The sequence below is a fragment of the Engraulis encrasicolus genome, chromosome 16 (assembly GCF_034702125.1).
Source record: "Engraulis encrasicolus isolate BLACKSEA-1 chromosome 16, IST_EnEncr_1.0, whole genome shotgun sequence".
In the NCBI taxonomy this organism is placed as follows: Eukaryota; Metazoa; Chordata; class Actinopteri; order Clupeiformes; family Engraulidae; genus Engraulis; species Engraulis encrasicolus.
The window spans coordinates 21967602-21987193 of NC_085872.1; the positions used below are offsets into that span (position 1 = coordinate 21967602).

At 43.2% G+C, this 19592-nt stretch overlaps 1 protein-coding gene across 1 annotated transcript; it reads right to left on the minus strand.

Moving 5' to 3' along the window:
* Positions 1–602: 602 nt before the first annotated feature.
* Positions 603–14973, minus strand: palm1b (paralemmin 1b). Its single transcript, XM_063219005.1, has 7 exons — positions 14580–14973; positions 8737–8782; positions 7536–7616; positions 4300–4427; positions 3931–3991; positions 3757–3778; positions 603–2361 (listed from the first exon to the last, which is right to left on the minus strand). The coding sequence occupies exons 2-7, from the start codon at positions 8779–8781 to the stop codon at positions 1967–1969; spliced, it is 732 nt and encodes a 243-aa protein (XP_063075075.1). The 5' UTR covers position 8782; positions 14580–14973; the 3' UTR covers positions 603–1966.
* Between the last annotated feature and the right edge of the window lie 4619 nt (positions 14974–19592).

Here is a 19592-nt window from a genome sequence, read left to right on the forward strand (position 1 = left end):
GGAAACCAAGTAGTAACAAGTAACAAGTAAAAAAGTAACAATCTCATCCTGAAAACTAATATGCAAGTGAAATTAACATTACATCTGGCTCAATGTCAGTATCAGGAAAATTACGATACTTTGGGAAAATTCTGATCCGATCCGATCTCTGAATTAAGTTGATATCTGAACCCGATAACGATACACCGATACCGATATCCCATCCCTACTTACAAGACCTATGCCTCAAGGTCTGCAAATGCTTATACATATACTGTAGATGTGCATGTATTCAATTAGCAACTATAATGGTTAGACATATAATGGTAGTCCTAAATTGCCTTAGAATGACAATACATTTTATTTTTTGCATGATGTGAAGAGTGGCAGGTGATTAAGATCCCATTCCATGCTGTTGGGTAACGTTGTTATAGGCCTAGCTTGTTCTATCTTGTTAACCTATAACTGCAAAAAGCATGTAGATCATGAAAATGTGTCAAGCGTGGTTATATGTGCAACCCTACCACCACATTTTACCATACTCCTGCCGGGTTACCTGGCTATGTACTGTAGACTATAACTATATAAGTGTGGATTATTAATTCCAAATCACAACATTGTTGTAAACAAACATATTTATTTATCCTGATTTAACACATGGACCAAAACAGGCATTGGTCAGACCAGTAAAGCACCTATATTACGGATGACATACATATTTGAAATCCACAGACATAGTGTTTCACGCAAGTACAAAGGAACAAAACCAGAGCAGTAGATCACTGTGACTGCACGACTGTACATTTGGAACTTCCTGACTGTTTGTGTTCTGGAATGTGAGAGACATTTTGTAGCCCTGATATTGTCTTATGTGGACAGAGAAGACAAGTTATTGGAGCATTGATGCCAATAAACATCCCTGTAATTTTGTCTCCTGCGTTTTGTTTTTAACAGGCCTTGTTGATTATCAAGATTATCTCCAGTATAATTTTTTCTTTTTCTTTCTTTTTTTTTTTTTTTAGGAAATAAGAGACACAAACAGCATCAGTTAAAGGCAGTCAGTCCAACAACAATACCACCATCAAACAACTAAAAATGTCTCTACCCACTGCACATAAAATGGATAGAAATGATTAATGGATGTACATTTGCATTGAAGCTTTCAGCAACTTGGGAGGTTTCATGGGATGGTATTGATATCTCTTTACTGCTGATCTGACAGACAGACTCCCTTTAAGTTATTGCTGGAAAGACTACGCTATTGTTTTACGCTGCATCGAACAGGAAGGGACTGCCAGGGAAGCAGAACATTATATCCTTCGTCAGTATCCATGCTCGTGATTCTGTCTAAAAAACATAGGCTAACAGTCATACAATATCCATTGCTCATGACAACGCTGCACTACGGTGACTGCAAATTAGTATGTGATGGACAGAAACTGTACCAATGCTCACAGTGGCTGGAGATGATTGAGAAAACCAGTACAAACACAAATAAACAAACAACATTGTAAGCGTGATACATTATTACAATAGATAACAATAATTTCTTTGTAATGATAAAGAATACAAGAAAGAGAGATAAATAACTATTTAGAGAGATGATAATCTCCTTCTTTTGTTTTTAAATAACCAAAAATAAGAGCAGAGTTCACATTGTTTCATTACAATGAATGTAAAAAAGGCAGTTGTCTTTTGTTTGAAAGATCAACACCAGGTAGAAGGTCTTTCCTACATTCTGCTGCTTCAGACTCCAAGCAATAATACTGACTTCATAAGATTATATATAATTAAAATATATGTATATAAATGTCACAACAGAAAAATAGAAAAATATTACTTAAAATAATAAAGAAAAAAAATACATATTGACACCAAACCAATAACAAGTATACTGAGTATACTTCAGAGTTTCTTTTTGTGGCATTGTGGTTTGTTCTGATTTCCATAGAGTCTAATCATTCCCCGGGAACAGTGAGTCTGCTGCCTACATGATGGTGCAGCATTTGCAGGACTTCTTCTCTTTTTCCTTGGCCTCGTCTGCCTTGTCGCCCTTCTCCGCCGCCTCCTCCTGACCCTTCTCCTTCTCCGCGGCGCTGCCGTTGGGAGGGGCCTGCTCCTTGGATCCGTCGGCGGCCGCTGCTTTGCTCTCGCCGTCCTCGATGACCACAAACTCGGCTTTCACCGTGCTCCCGTCCAGCCCCAGGGCTTTCTCCGAGTCGGCCTCGTCCTCCACGTTCTTGTAGCCCATGAACACCATGGTGACAGGATGCTCCGCGGAGGCGTTCTCGATGGCCGAGTCGGGGTTGGTACACTGCAGCTTCGCTTCAATGCCCATGATGTGCTTTCCGGTGGCGTTGGGGCTGGACTGAACACCATTCTCTGCAAGGGCCAGAGCAGGGTGTTTAATATTACATTAACCAATGGTTTAACCACGTGTTTTTAATGTGTGCAATTCAATGTTTATAGTATCTAAACAAATATAAAAATCAGTATTAAGTATAACCATGTTATGCAATGGGGCTGTTTGGCAAAGAGTTCCTATGCTCCTATTTGGTGAAAAACTATTTCCTATGTGTTGTTCTGCATAATGCAGACATTGTCATGGAAAGTAGAAACGTTGGAATAATCAAAAGGGAAAAAAAAACAAAAGAAACATTAATACTTGACTAGACTTCAGAATTGTAGCAAGCCTATACGGTCCGTCACAAGCAACCAGTGGAACACTATTTGTAGTTGCTGAAATAAACGGCGCAGTATGTGTAGGCCTATCTGAATGAGCATGCATTGTCTTGCACCACTCAACCAAAATAGACGAGAGGCTTTCAGTAGGAGATCCCAACTGCCCAATGTCTATTTTTACCTGGGCTAACAAAAAAAGTCACCTGCCCCACTAGGTCTGGAATCCTAACTGTCTCTATCCCACTCAGTGCACAGTATTAGACACAATGTACCGCTATAAAACACTAGTGGTGTCAGCAATAATCGATTCGGCGATGCAATGCAATGCGGGGCATGGATGAGCTTATTCAATGCGGCAAGTTCCAGAATCGATGCAGATATTTTTTAAAGTTTCAATTACTTCCGTAGATATTTCGGGAGCAAATAAATGTTAAATAAAATAAAAGCACTTCAATGCATTGCAAGACTGATACAGACTTGATACAGAAAACAGCCAATAAATTGTTGCTCAGTATCTAACTTGTATTGCCTCATCATGACTGATGAAGCATTTGCTTGTAATGTAATGCATTGCAATGCATTGTAGAATTGTATCAGATCGAATCGAATCGCATAGAATCGAATCGAATCGAATCGAATCGCTACCTCCCGAATCGAAATCTTATCGATTTGTGAGGGCAGTGCCAATGCACACCACTATAAAACACCAGCACATTCAGAGGCGGCTTTAGTCATGCAGTGATGAGAGGTGTATGAAAAGTTGAATTTGTGTTTGTTGGTGTGTGTGTGTGTGTGTGTGTGTGTGTGTGTGTGTGTGTGTGTGTGTGTGTGTGTGTGTGTGTGTGTGTGTGTGTGTGTGTGTGTTCACTTGAGGCAAGCGTTCATCGCATTGCCATTTCATTTTGCTTTTTTTAAACTGTGATATGTCTGTTCACGAGTAATCTATGATTCCATGTATTGTCCCAGTTTAATAGAACACTGGCCTATGTTAGACATTCATGGCATGAACTATTTGTGCGCTCATTGAAAGGTGTTTTAGTAAACGATGCCTGAGGTTAAAAAAATGTATTAAAAAATTTGAAGATTTGGTCTCACCTTTCACAGAGTCTCCATTTGCCTAAAGAGAGCAAATGTACAAGGGTCCATCAGCATATTTCACAAACCACACACATCACTGAATATCACTATTGTTATAGCAGTATCATCTTTGAAACTACAGTATCTGTGTATGTGTGTGCAGAAAAGGCTGCGGATGGTACTACTACTCACATCTCCGGTCGACTTCTTGATGGGCACACCCGTTTCCAGCTCTTCCAGTTCCTGTTCCAATCTGTGATGAAAATCAGATTTCAGTGACAGCCAGACAGCACATTTCACATGATTACAGAGAGAGAGAAAGAGAGAGAGAGAGAGGGAGAAAGAGAGAGAGAGAGAGAGAGAGAGAGAGAGAGAGAGAGAGAGAGAGAGAGAGAGAGAGAGCGAGAGAGAGAGGAGGGACTGAAGTGACCTAAGACGCAGGCCACACAATGAAGCCGGAATATGACCAAATAATGGCCATAAACACAGACTCGTATCAGTATGTCACTACTGTATAACTGCCCGGGGAGGGGCAGTAATATGGACATGTGATTCACTTGCCTCAAGACGGACTGCTCGAGGAGCTTGGTCTTGACCTCGTCGGCACGTAAGCGCTGCTGGGTCTCATCCTCCTCGTCACCACCAGATGGCGCCCCGTCCAGTAGCCATCGCTCCCTCAGGCCTTTGGACTGGAGAGGAGACAGGAGTGAGGAATACATGGGGTACGTTCCAATATACGACCTTGCGTCCTCCACTTGTGTGCTTGTGGCCTCGTACCAGGAAGTAATATGTCATGATGACACCACTGACATCAGCATTATATTTCAATATCTCGCAAAAGCTCAATTGTAAAGTAATTTTCTCATTTGCAAACTGGATGGTGAATGAAGAATAGTCCTCCAAAACCAAAAATGGTTTTGGCTAGGCTGACAGCGGGGAAACTTTATTGTTTTCTCCACGGAGGAGGGTCCAGAAGGCGGGGTGAGGCCACAAGCACAAGTGGAGGACGAAAGGTAGCCTATTGGAATGCACTCATGGGCTTGGAAATTGCATCGTAACTCATGAGCAGTGGAAATTTGAACGGCTGCCTTGCACATCATGAACTGCAGTGAGTGAGTTCGCTTGCCAAGAAATACAAAAGACAGGTAATCTAAAAAAAAAAAAATACAGAGACTACGAGGAGGAATTTGGTTTCCTTCACTTACGTAACCAACTGCATCCACTACCAATATTTTTGTGATCATTTTTTAAATTTGTTTACATGTTGGAGTGTGAGTGTCCTCAACAAACAAATGCAATTCAACCACAGTTCTAATGTGACCACTAAGCCTTCTCACATAACTGAATTGGCTGAATCAAATATTGGAGAGTAGGTGTCCTCATAGACAATAAAAACAAACAAATACAAATCAACCACAGTTCTAATGTGACCACTAAGCCTTCTCACATAACTGAATTGGCTGAATTGTTTGACTTTGGCAAGTTAACCATGACTTTTCTCCTGGGGATATTATAGACTGATAAAACTTAACCAAATGTCCTATGCTGTGAAGATATATGGCCTGTAGTCCATGTTTATGGTATGCAATACGTTAAGATGTTATGTGTTAGAGACTGTAATTAGGGTGTGAAATACATTCACTGTGTGATTCCCCATGAGAAAATAACAGAACTCTCCGACTGCATGCCATTTACCTTGTTATAACAAAAAAAAATGTTTGCCTAAGAACCGACTCACTCAACTGCCCCTTGTGAGATTGGCAGCACTAGGGGCCGAGAGGGGAATGCCTAACTGCTAAAGTGGCTGTGGAGTTGGGGTAAGAGCACTCAGTGGACTCGGAATGAGATTCTAATCACTGGAAGTCAAGGGGAAATGGATGGCGGAATGGGAGGACTGAGGGGAGTGCGTGGAGTGGACTGCTGAAGAACTTTAACAGGTCGATTGCTTTTGTGTTGTCTGCTTCTGCTTCTGTTGTTCTCACCCCCCCCCTCCCCCATTATGTACATTAGCAGGCATTAATGATTGATGTTGTTGTCTACACACACAGCAAAACACTATCCCCATCCATAACGGCAGATATAGATCTGTGTAATGTGATGTTAATGGTTCGTACACTGTGATCAGCACTTATGGAGAGTGTTACACATGTACTTTACCATTCCCTACTGCTGTCTCTCGACACTACATTTCCCATAGTGCAGTAGGAGACTGTGGCATTAGCCAGAGAGCAGCCTGGCTCCCCACCCAGCCATGAGTCGAGGAACACTGGCAAATGGACAAACATGCTGACATCATCCCACAGTCAGACCAATACACACACACGCATGCACGCACACACATACACACGCACACACACACACACACACACACACACACACACACACACACACACACACACACACACACACACACACACACACACACACACACACACACACACACACACACACACACACACACACACACACACACACACACACATTGCAGCAGGGAAAATAGCAAACTGAACCGAAAGAAACCGGATTTATTTGCTGAGTAGATTAGATGGTTAAATGAAAAGACCAGAGTAAAACAAATATGAAGACCTGACATGGCATTTAAAATGCATTTTCCTACTCCTGACATTAACTGGGGAAAAAAATATGTGCTCTTGCGGATTGTTGTAAATGTGCGAGCTTGGATCCAACAGTGCAAAAATACCCAGACAACATTTCCATTCCATCGCCTGGCTGTGTGTAACACACAGTGACACCCCCACGGCAAAGACACTACTGTGTAGTCCGTGTACTACCACCTGTTTAGTTGGCTCTGGGAAATTGCCCCATCCCCCATCCTCTGCCTAACTGCATATGCATTGATTTAACTTTGGCCTTGTCTTGAGCCGTGCAATCATTGTCTGGCTGATGAATGCACTTTCTGACTCCAAAGCTTTCAGACTTAAATGGAAGTGGACTCAGGAAGCAACATTCCTCTCCAGTTTGTGCTCCTTTCCAGACCATGCACTGCTGTTGGAATTTGCAGTGCATAAAAACAGCTTGGTATCCTCTATAAAAAAAAAAGTATCTGGCATGTGTCGATGATGATGACGGATGCTTGGAGATGGATTTAACTGTGTGGAAAACGTGAGCGCATCCACGAAAAAACCCTCTCTGTGCCATCCCTCCAGATGTGCTTCCAAAAGGCAGAATAGTGAAGCAAGTGACTCCCAGCAACAACAATGCAATGCATGAGCAGCAGCCTTGGGCTTGGGGACACGAGCGCAGCGTCTCCTCCCCGGAAAACAGGAAACTGCTGCTGCCTGCCGTGGCAGCCGGCCCCCACCCACCCACGTCCAGCGGGGCCCCTGAAAAACTCAACAAAAATCACTCTCACGTAACAGATCTCTACACTGAGAGCCGAAAATAGATCAATCAGTCCTCCGAGGGACTGAGCGAGCTCGTTATTACGCCGCGCCCCGAAAGAGCACGACTTCTGCTTTTCTCAGCCGGGCCTCACTGGTGTGAAGCCTGCATTCACATTCATCTCTCCACCCCACTAGAGCTCCCATTAGCCCATCGCTAATGCCTCCTGTCCAAATCCCAATTACTGCCGAACAGTGCCTCAGATATAGGCCGCGCTATAAAGTAAACTACAAGACCATTACAGGGCTTGTGTCCTTGGAGCGCCGCGGAGAACAGTAGGCACTCGCTGTGACTTTGTGTGTGTCTGTGTGCGCCCGCACGTGTGTGTGCATGTGTGTGTGCGTGCTGCTGGGGCTGCCCCCCGCCCCCCCCCTCTCCAATTCGATGTGTGATACCTTCAGGTGCTGAAGCTGTCTGCGATCATCCTCCAGCTGCCTCCTCTTGTTCTCGATCTCCGCCTGCCTCTTTCTCTTCTCCTGCGGATGAAAAAGGGGAACGCGGTGAGCTGATGATGTGTACTCACAGTGGCACCCCCCCCACCCCTGGTTCTGAGCTCACAGAGGCTTGCAGAATCTTGTCCTCTTCCAGGGGGGGCGAAGTGTTTGAAGGTGCTTGACTCATCAAACATTCTTTCTAATGCTCTTGCTGTGATATTTTTTTTTTCTTTTCTTTTCTTTCCTTGTTTTCTTTTGTTTATCACAATGCTTACTTAACTAATGTTCTACTGGGCCCCAGTTTATAAGCTTATACTTAGCTTCATTTGGAGACCCTTCTCTACATGCTGTAATACATTCTCATGAAACGTAACTGTTTGTCAAATGACGGTGTGAAGAGAAAATAAATCAAATATGTGGAGTGTCAGTGGCCTCTGTCCTATCCCTCTCGATACAATTGAACTACAGCTGTTCAGTACTCTGATATACTCGGTAGTAGTAGTCTGCTTGCGTGCATGTACTTTTTATTATTTTAAACCAAACGCCTCTGCAGCTGCTGGGGAAGATTATGCTTTAAGACTGGACTTGATTATAATGCCTGTCCTTTGAGATATTAAAATGTGTTGTCAAATATGATGCCCTATGGCTACCGCTGAGATCATATTTTAAGTCTGCTGCTGGTTTAAATACTGTACATACTGTAGACGTTTGTATGTTATGCCCATGTTCAGAATCTATGGCTTACAGAACAGGGATGTGTGCCGCCTTACTACGGTACTCACAAAACAATAACAGACAAGGGCTTGGAGGGAGGGTTTCCCTGATACAGCTTTGCTTTGCTCCATATATTATTTACAGGGACAAATACTTGTTTGTACACTAGTGTGGTTTTACCCAGAGGTTAAGCATTGTGCTGCTCACCCTCTTAAAAGTACCCAAGGTAGAAAAGTGGGAGTGTTGGTAAACATAACTCCTCTCAAACCAACAAACTGTTTGTTTTCAGTTCTTATTTGTTAACTCCTAGCATGAATGCCATGTTGTGCTGCCTAAATGAATGCTACATACTGGTTTACATCTGTGATAGAAAAAGTAGGCCTACATTTCTTTCACAGATAGGTGGACATGGTAAACATGAACGGTTGAGGGCGAGTTTGGAACTTACAGCTATAGCCTGGAGTCTCTCCTGCTGAGCCAAATCCTCCGACATCCTGGACAGAGAGGAGAGAGGGGCTTTAATCAGGGTCTAAGCAGACAGTAAAACAGCAGTACACAACTTCCTTTCACATTTGTTGGGATCGACATGTTGTAGATGCTTCCCACTCTGTACATGCAGGCTATACAATTTGCTTCTTAAATGAAATAACATGAACAATAAACTTAATATATAACTTGACATTGTATAACTTGACATTTTAAAGGAATTAATCACATCTTGATTTTCACTGTCAATACATAATCAGAACAATGGACATGTTTGGCAAAAGCAACAATAACTGAGGCCTATGGTCCTTAACCACTCTGCCCCACCTACGGTCACTCCACTTCTCCCTCCTCTCTCTTCTCTTCCTCTCTCTTCTCCCTTTATTCCCTTGCCCCGTCTCCTTTTGTAAAGCGACCTTGGGTTACTTGAACGGCGCTATATAAAACTAAGTCATCATTATTATTTTTATGAACACGAAACATAACCCAGCCATCTTATATCTACTAAGCATAGCCACAGCTGCTGTGTAGCATGCATTACTTCTGAGCGTGACATTTTGCCAACATAAAAAAAGGTTAAAAGTTAATAAACAGTGACAGCAAGGATTTGCAGAGGCCCTGTGTTATCATTTGCATTTCCAGTTGTAAAAAACCCATGTTTCCCCCTCATCATGAACAATATAAAACAGAGTGTTGCCTCACAGTACGTTAGCTCCACACAATAACACAGCAGTTTGAAGACAATAATCTGTGTCATTCCAGTGTGATGTGGCATGGAAATGTGACCGACCCTCCCTTTTTCTTCAGCGTACACATCAGTGTGCAAACCAGAGAGAAAAAAAGAGCTATGAGAGGCATGTAAATTTCATGACTGTTAAAAGTCTCGTGCATTCCTGCCTAAATTGATTCCAGAAATCCTGAGCAAGTTGACCCATAGGCAAGGCCCACATCGCAGGAGAATCCCAGGAAAGCTGGGAGAAGCAGAAAATCCCCAGGAATAATTTGCAAATTGCATGGGTAAAAACTCCTAGTCTGTTTATGTTTGGATTTGGAGTATACATTAATGATTTAGAAGTGCCTTTTTACTGGTAATTCCCATGTTACAGCCCTATAAAAATGTGACGCGCACCAATTACGTCCACAGCAACTAGTCAAGGCTTGTCTCCGAGACAGTAATCGTTATTTATGGGTCTTGATTCCTCAAATTTCCTGGGCCAAAATTGGCAACAGCAGGTAAATATAACAATGTATACAGGCAGGGCCTGGACATGATCACACACGAGTTAAATTCACTTATGCACCAGTACGAGAACATTAACATTTACAGTGTAGTCACTGAAGGAAAAAAAACAACAAACAAACAAAAAACGCCTTTGCCCAAGATAACAGTGTGCGAAGAGTACAGAAAATCAGGTCAACCAGAAAATGGGCAGATGAACGAAGCAAAGGCCAAGACAAGGATGGCACAATGATGTCTTTTGTGGCGTTTGGTTTTATAGCTGTGGGTTTGGCGTGCTCCACAGAGGAGGCCTCTCTTCCTTGAGAAATGGCCCAGGGGAGAGAAGGAGTCTGCAGGCAGGCTGATCAGCAGCTTCGGCAGCCCACCCAAGCCGGAGGAGTCACAAGTTCATGCCTAAAGAACAAAGTGCCAAATGTTTGTTGTGGAGAGGATCTCCCCTTTCTCTTGTCCTCTCCTTTGTTCACACATTTTACACCCAGGGAAACCACTCACAGTCAAAAGAGAGCATCGCGCTATGGGCAAAATCAGACGCCATCACAGACAGGTTGGTATGCCAGGAATACTGGGACCACCGTGCCCACTTAAACTCTACAAGGCCTGGATGAGCTTGTGCAGTAAGCACCAGTCGTCTTAGTTGAGGACATCATAGGTTGGCTGCCAGAGCCAGACACGTGACTAAAGACACTGATTAGCTATGCACGCTAATGGGGCGTTATCAACACAGGGCCTGACAGAGGCACTGACCAGACCTCACTCAGACCTCACCAGTCTTCAGTAAAGCGATCTGTTGCACGTTTTCGTAAAGGTTAACAAGCTGGATGGTTAAACGGATTGGACATATGGTTGCTATTTAACATGATGCGGGTAATTTTTTGTCTTCAAATAGAATTGACTCATCCAAAGGGATTATGTGCTCGATTTTACAGGAAATACTTAATCTGACCCCTCAATTGAGATGTCCAATCACACTAATCTGGGATAATGCTAAACAAACCCAACAAAGATACTAGGAATTGCAGTGATAGCAATACCATGGTAATGTTGGCTCTAAAAAGGAGTACACAAGATGCAGATATGAACTAAACAATAGTGTTACTGCAGAACACACCAATGCGCAAGAAAAACATTCTAACTGGTTCTAATCTGTGATCTTGCATGTAGGGCTGCTACCATCAATATCCTTTCTGGACAACTCCACGCCAAGAACCAAGCCTCAACAATCCATTGAAAACATTCCAACTGGACAATAAGATGTATAACAACAGATCAGATACAGTTTGGAGAGGTTTCATTTTGTAAGCCGGTGGTAAGATACTCTATTGATTCTACTTCCTGGGGGATGAAAGGAGTACTTTTACTTCACTGCCAAGCTCCTTATTGATGGATAGAGAGTACAGCTTTCACTGTAAAGACTGTTCACAACCCTTTAATGATCGTGCAAAGGAATCACGTGATTTTCCCAAAATGCTTTTTATAGCTTATGATAGTACAGTCACCCACAGGCAATATTTAAAAAAATGAAAACAAACACTGCGAAAGGAAATGAAAATCGTGTTGTCCAATCGTGATGTTGACATTGGATTGATTAAACAACTACTCTAACAATGAGCTAAATATAGTATTTGAGGGAATATAAAACATCTCAGCAGCATTCTTTTTGGTTCCCTCTGCTTCAACTCTAGTGCCTCCCTGAACTCAGTGCATGAGTCATTATGTAGTCCTGTTACAGCCTCATGTCTGTGGGAGAGGGAGAGAGGGAGGGCCCCTGATATACACCTCCTTCAGTCCCCTCCTCATAACTGTCAGCTCAACTATGTGACATGCCTCTGCCCCATCACCGATACCTCAGCTGGCTATCACTATCACTCGTTCGGCGAAAAGCAAAAGCGACAGCGACTGCCTAGAGTAGTACGAGGATCCAGATGATTACATCATCTCTCCCAACAGAGACGCACCCCCCCTGGGTGCTTTTAAATGGGCATGTTTGTGATCCTCATAGGTACTACATGATGTAAACGGAGGAGACCTTACAGTACTCCATAGCTCAGGGACACAATGGGAGAGCCAGCCGCTGAGAGAGAGAGAGAGCTGTGCATGGTGAATGCTCTGGAGGAGGCTACTACGGCACTGTGGTTTCAGAGAGTCAGTGATGGATGTTTTTGGGCGGCTCTCTCTCGGTGTTTGGTGCTGTATGGTACAGAGGGGCGCTGGCTGTACTGTATCTGGGGTAGAGTAGAGAGGGATGGGGCTATGGGGGAGAGGAGGAGATGCCCAGTATGCAAACAGCTGCTATCACTCCAAAGATAAGTCTTTTTGGTCTGTCGTTTTGGAGAGACTGGTTGTAGTTTTGTTGAAAGACTGTGCGCAACACACAACACAAGTTATGAACGCAGCCTTAAATCAAAACAGAATTTATAGACGCATGCTCACGTGCAACATACTCAATCACAGACGCGATATGTGCGTATTTTATCATTTAGTTTGGAACAGTCTGTGGAAAAACAACAACATTCTGAACAGAACAGGAGTGCAAGGGATGGGCTTCTGGAAACACTCCTTTGCCTGTCAGTTGTCCAAGCGGCAGTCAGCTGCGCAGGACTGATAGAGGCGGGCCGGGATGAGATATGGGTGGAGGGGCTTAAGGATATCAATGGAGAGAGTCAAATGGTTTCCAGCTTTAACACTCGGTAGAGATTAACAGCCACCCCTGCCAGGGGGCCAGAGTCTCTGAATGTTCATGGTGTCAGATGCAATGCCAGAGGAGAAGCAAGTTGAATGGTATAGCTACCCAAATGGTTATGATTATCTTAGTTGTAATGACCTAATACACAATTACTTTCTGTTTTGGTAAGGAGAGACTTGGCCCTTTCTACAAGACCCAATGTTCTCTGAGATCAGCTGAGATTTGTTTTTGTTTTACACAGTTGAGATTCTTCCAACCTCCTTCACCAGACAACAATCACCAAGTACTCCCCCTCGATAAAGCTCAGATTCACTCTGATGAGCCGTCACACCAAAGTGTATATAAAACAGGCCCAATACAAAATAGATCTGCTTGTGTTTTAAACACTCGTCTGATGTGTGGACCTGTGTCAGAGAGAGTGTTTATCAGTAGCAGTCCCAGAAAAGCACTAGGGGAGACAAGGCAAGGGTGTCAGCGACCTCCCACATGGGAAGCCTGGCATACCTTAGAGTTCAACACACTATATCTGCCACACCAAAATGAAGCTTATTGGTCAGATCTGGTCTCACTTGTACACATTGTTATGGGTGTCGTCGTTACCGATAACAAAGAAAAAAATGGGGAGGTTTAAAAGTGAGGACCTAATGCCTACAGGGAAAAAAAGACAAAGTACATTTCCTCTGGTGGAGTAGCAGTGGCAGCAGCAGCAGCAGCAGCAGCCACTCTGTATGAAACTTTAAACCTCACTCAATGGCCTGTCGATGGGAGGGAATTCGGTGTCTGGACATGACATATCAGTGTGTGTGACAACCCCCTCCATAAAAGAGCTGAAAGGACCCACACACATTGTACTACAAAACACATTATCTGCTTGTCAATACTGATTTGGCCTGGATTTCGTGAGCCCCACTGACCTAGTCTTTCAATGTCCACTGATGCGTTACTTCACTCGCACATTTACTCATAGTGACCCTGACAGTGCACTATAGGCTGTGTGTTAGATGATGCCCTGGGTCGTACCCTCCGCTGCAATGCACTTCAATAGCCAACAATGTCACCGTGTCTGACTGGCGCTCGCCAAGAATGGGGGTCCGAGCATTCCAGATGCATTGAGTTCTCCAGTGACTTGTGCAGACAAGCAACAACACCACCAGCCCCCCCCAAAAAATAACAACAACAACAACAACAGCAGCAGCAGCAGCACAGCCTATGTCTCGAAGGAGCCACCCTGTGTCTGTGAGTCTATACGGCCATGTTGGAGCATCGCTGGCACATCATCGTCATGAAATCTGGTGCTCTCTGGCCGACACACACACACCCATCGACAGACAGGCTCATGCCCTTTCCACATGCGACAACAAATGAAGTGTGGAAATGACGAAGGGCTAAAATAAACAATGTGGGTTGCCCAGACGTGACCATGTAGGCAAATACACACACGTCAAATGAAGCGTATCAAATTTGCGGACACCTCTACCATCATCATCAGTGAATCATACACCATGCATGCCACTGTTGCTTTTTTGCTGCATATATTTTCAAACGTTTGTTTGAGTCAGTGTACACGAAAAGCAGAGATCCCCTCCTATTTACATAAGCTCTGACATAGGCTAGTAAATTCTGCTATCCAGAAATGCATAATATAACAGTTGGCACATCACGCAGCATCTCATTATTTCAAGATGCTGCAAGAAAACATTGGCATGGGCAACATTCACCTGGACCATACCATAGGCTCGATCTGTGTCAATTAGATACAGCATTTAAGATGAAGGTGTTTACCTTTCCGATCATGAGGACGAGACTGCCTCGCTGGACCCATATTATGTCAGTGAGCCATAAAGGTGTAATAACACCAACCCATTTAAAGATGGATACTTACTCAGAAGCGCGGTTGTCAAAAAGTCACTTAGCCCAGAAAACGCCCGTCGTGGTCAGACACGCTGTAACCTGTCACTGCTTCTTATATATTTAATTATTTCAATCAATTTCCAAAACACTGTTTATATTCAGTATCCCTTCTTGCCACCTCCCATCTGGTGTGGCCACTGAGACGGCTGTTTTGTGGGGAGCTCTGCTCAACCCGCCAACGTAGACTGTAAACTGCCTTTCCTATAAACGCTGCCTTCCTCACATGGCTCTGTGTGCATATGGGTTGTGGTCGCGGTGGCCGAACCTAGAGCCCCTTTGGTATTCTGATGACTCCACACTGCCCTTTGTTTCGCGCCCGACTCCGCTATTGCCAGCAGCGCAATGTCTGGCATCCACTCTCTACATCAGCGCAGGGAAACGGCCTGGCACGCCTCCCCCTGGATGTGCGCGAAACCTTTCGTATAATGGAGGAGGAGGAGGACGGTGAAACGGATCAGCAAATGGGTCATACTGTACAATGTCGATTTCACATCGTGAATGCATAGACCTAGGCCTATGTTAAGATTTAGCAGTTATTCCGGAATAATAGGCTACCCTGAAAGTACACAGATATGCATGGCCAGCTTGTTCATAATTCCACGGAGCGCACAACCAAGGGAGTAGCCTTACAAATCTTACAAAAATATAAATATTTTATCAATTATTTGACACGAGGAGACCAAGCATTAGCCTCAATGAAGACGATACATTTATCCATTGATTTGTTTATAATATATTAAGGACCACCACATTGTACACCGAACTGAAACACACCTTTTTACAGTAAAGGCCAGCCACAATGCAAGCAAGTGAGACGCAAATCAAGCCAAACAGGGAACAAAGCACCACCTAGTGGTTAATGTTAGTGCAAAGCCTCCCAGTCACTGGTGAAATAGCGGGAAATCTATTATTAGCCACTCTGTTTGCATCACATCGAGAGCCAGCCAAATTTTAACAATAAGCCTACATTTGTTTTCACTAGTAGACTATATGGCCCAGCCTTAGACCATACTATTTGGTTAATTTTGGCGAAGCAAAGGTTATCTCAGAAAAGAAAAAAACACCCCTGCGCGTCTGTGCATATGGCAGACAAATATTCTAATTAATAGGCCTATACATCTTGCCTGTTGAGAGATGTGCGATTTTGGACCAGTTGTCTGAGTGGATCCTTAGAGAAAATATGTAGTGTGATTGCACTTTCTAGCTTTGATGTTAGTCTATCATTAACTGATGTTCTTTGATATGCATATGAGTTTTCACAGCCTTTCCCTACTGTGCTCTTGTGTCTTGGAGTGTCATCCAAAGTTTTTGATGTAAATGTTCCTTTAACTGGATGGGTCCTATGATATATAACATGATGCTGAAAATCGTGAATAGGTTAAGTTAAATTAATAATTTGAAAGTCACTTAGTTGGCATGTATGCATTGCATGGCAGTAAAATAATCTCAGGCCTCTGAGTGCAATATTGATACTGTTGAGCTTATGTAGGCCTACAGTATTCATGTAGGGACCTACTCGTTTTTTCCCCCCCATGTACAGTGCCTTACAAATGATTCAGGCAGGTGTGATACATGCTGTAAACTATCAGACTTTCAAACAGAAGGGTCAATCATTTATTTCCATCAACCTAAAAAATAATTAATGATGGTGAATGGAAAAGCAAAAAATGTATAAATCTTATCAGCAATTGTAGGAGGAGAGAAGTGCCGCACACTCACAAGTTAAATAAACAGTTTTTAATGTGACAACGTTTCGGCCTGTCGGCCTTCTTCAGGTCACGTGACCTGAAGAAGGCCGACAGGCCGAAACGTTCTCACATTAAAAACTGTTTATTTAACTTGTGAGTGTGCGGCACTTCTCTCCTCCTACAATTGTATTTTCTGGTTGCCAGCACCTCTGTTTCTGGTGTGCGTTTTGCACCTCCACTCATAAATCTTATCAGCACCCATGTTCCAAACATCTCTGAGAACCAACTCAATCTTGAGTGGATGTATGCTTCCTCACATGCTTTTGTCTCTTCATGTAATTGCAGATTGGTGATGATGGGATCAGGGCTCTGTGAGGGGCGCTGCAACAGAATAATTCAGTTCAGGAGGAAGATTAGACACATCCAGAGGTGCATCTTGCCACCAGGCAAGGCAGGCAACCGCTTGGGGCCCCCAAGCCCCTGGGTAGTGAATGACAGCCCACACTGTATCACAGTAGTGGCGATTTTGGTTCAAATGTTCATTCTTTTGCATTTTCGTTTGGGGCCCCACCTGACCCTAGACTCGCCTCTGGACACATCCAAGGTGCAAGACAGACTAATTCCGTTTTTCCCCCAATAAGAGGCCTGCTCATTTGAAAGATTTGGCAGAATTAGCAGATTACTGTTTCAAACACAGAAGTTGTCTGATGCTAGCCACAGCATCATTTCCATGGCTTCTTGTTTTTACTGACACTGAAAATAGTTCCTAAAGGTGCACTGTATAAAATTGTGGCCAGAATAGGTATTGCAACTAAGCTTCTCATTGAAATTGTGCTGCCTATTGCCAAATTTGATCTTTTCATGAATATTTACTAAGTAAAGCTCATATTGACTAGTATGACCAAAGTAGTTTGTAGCTAAAGATGTCTATTTTTGGAAATTCAAAATGACGGACCATGGAGAAGATCCCCCTTTTCATGTATGAAAAGTGCATCTTTTCCAGTCATGTTAGATACTTAAAATTTGTTGTTGGTGGTAAGTTTTTTTTTTTTTTTTTAATTTTTTTTTAAAGGTAGCATTTGTGAATGGGCGGCTTGGATTCTGGAAATGAAGTACTAAAAATATGGCTGTATGTCTGTGGTCGTAGTCCAGCTGACAAATAAACTTGGTGCCTGTTGTATCCCAATGGTATTGCATGATGGATAATGCTATTCCATGCTGTCTTGGCTAGGGCTAGGGGGGTGGGGCATTGGAGGGCATTGCCAAGCTGCTGTGCCCCCCCTGGGCCTATTCACCTAAACATGCTGCTATGGTCAACACATTTTCTTTTTTTTTGTGATCAATTTTTTTTTATTATGTTTTTAATACATCACAGAAAAGCAAAACAAGACAACGATCATGGACAACAATCAACATCTACCCCCCCCCCCCCACACACACACACACACACACACTCTCTCACACACACACACACACACACACATACACACACACACACACACACACACACACACACACACACACACACACACACACACACACACACCACACACACACACACACACACACACACACACACACACACACACACACACACACACACACACACACACACACACACACAGGTCTCATTCCCAGCTCGCTCACCCAGTTCTAGAAAACACACAAAAAATGTTAACAGCTCAGCATAAGGGGATAGTAGAAGAGAATAAGAAGATGAAAAAGAACAAGCCATCATCCCAGCATCCTGCTTATAAAAGATGACCACTCATTGATGTTCTTCCTCAGAGCACCGTGCATACTGGCCACAGATTTTTCGAGTTTGGCGAGGTCTATGACTGTATTAATCCAATGTTGTTGTGACAAAGCATGAGGAGTTTTCCATCTTTGTGCAATTATTTTTTTAGCGGCAGTTAGGGCTACCAAGAGCCAGCGTTGCTGCACCAGGGAAATGTCCAGCTCACTAAAATCATTTAGTAACAGAATCCTTGGGGAGCAAGGGATGGTGTGGTTAAGAATAGGAGACATCTTTTGAGAAACCATTTCCCAAAACATTTGCACCCCAGGGCAATCCCAGACCATATGTAGAAATGTTCCTGTGGCTCCAGAGGAGCACAGCTCGCATGTGGGTGATTGTTTTCTTTTCATGTGAAATAATTTAAGAGGAGTGGTATAGAGTCTGTGAATGAAGTTATAATGAATCATCTGGTGGTTAGGGTTACGAGATGATAGAACTGTCTTTGCCCAGACTGTTGTCCAGTTGATTGTGGAAGGTGTGATAGACAGGTCACGGCTCCAAAGAGCATCAACGTGTAAAGGCTTTTCCACACATTTGGCAATATAGGTATAGAGATTAGAAATCAGATCTTTGGTGGATAAACAAATATTTTGTATTGGGTGACATTCTAGTTTCTCTCCCCAGGGGACCCCGTATGCACGGAGAGCACTACGAATTTGTAGGTAGAAAAAAAAAGAAGTACCAGGTAGGTCGTAGTGGGATTTTAGGTCTTGAAAAGATCTTAGTGTATTATCTGATGTAATGTCAGAGAGGGTATTAATCCCTTTGTCACTCCACTGAGGAAATGAAATGGGTTGTTTCCCCAAACAGAGATCAAAGTTATTGAATAACGGAAGGTAGGAATGATATTTCAGGTGGGTTTTGGAATGAGATTCTACGGTTCTCCAAGTGGCAATAAGGTGTGAAATAATGGTGCCAAACTTGGATCTACACATTTTAAGAGGAATATTGGAATGAATTAAATCCTGAAGCCTGTGTGGTTTTCCTCCAAAGATCGCCAAGCCACTTGTGCTCCCGTGTTAAACCAGGTACTGAGCGGTCGGAGAGTTGCGGCCCAGAAATAGTGTTCAAAATTTGGGATCCCAAGACCACCAGAGATTTTCCGTCTTTGAAGTGTAGATATTTTCATTCTTGGACGCTTCCCTCTCCACACATAGTTGCACAAAAGTCTATGTAATTTCTCCCAATGACCAGGAGGGGGAGGCAAAGGGAATATGGTACTACAGAAGTTAACCCGTGGAAGGATATTTAATAATATAATTGAAACTTGTGCGCTAAATGTGTTGGGACACGTGTCAACACATTTTCTGAATACAGTAAATATAAAGTATAAGATTAAATGCCACCAGCCACCATAGCCCTAATAAAGAAATAAATGAATAGGCAACACTATTTAGACATTGTCAGTAGACCTAAATGTGAAATAATAAGTGAACAGTGATCCCTTGAAATAATGGGACTGTCCCGTATTTAGAAACAAAAGTACTGTTCCTTATAG

Coding starts and splice junctions, on each gene's coding strand:
- palm1b (XM_063219005.1), bottom strand. CDS start 8,781: ATGTCGGAGGATTTGGCTCAGCAGGAGAGACTCCAGGCTATAGCT. Junction 3,992..4,299: donor CTCGAGCAGTCCGTCTTGAG/GCAAGTGAATCA, acceptor TTTTCATCACAG/ATTGGAACAGGAACTGGAAG. Junction 3,779..3,930: donor TCAAGAAGTCGACCGGAGAT/GTGAGTAGTAGT, acceptor TGCTCTCTTTAG/GCAAATGGAGACTCTGTGAA.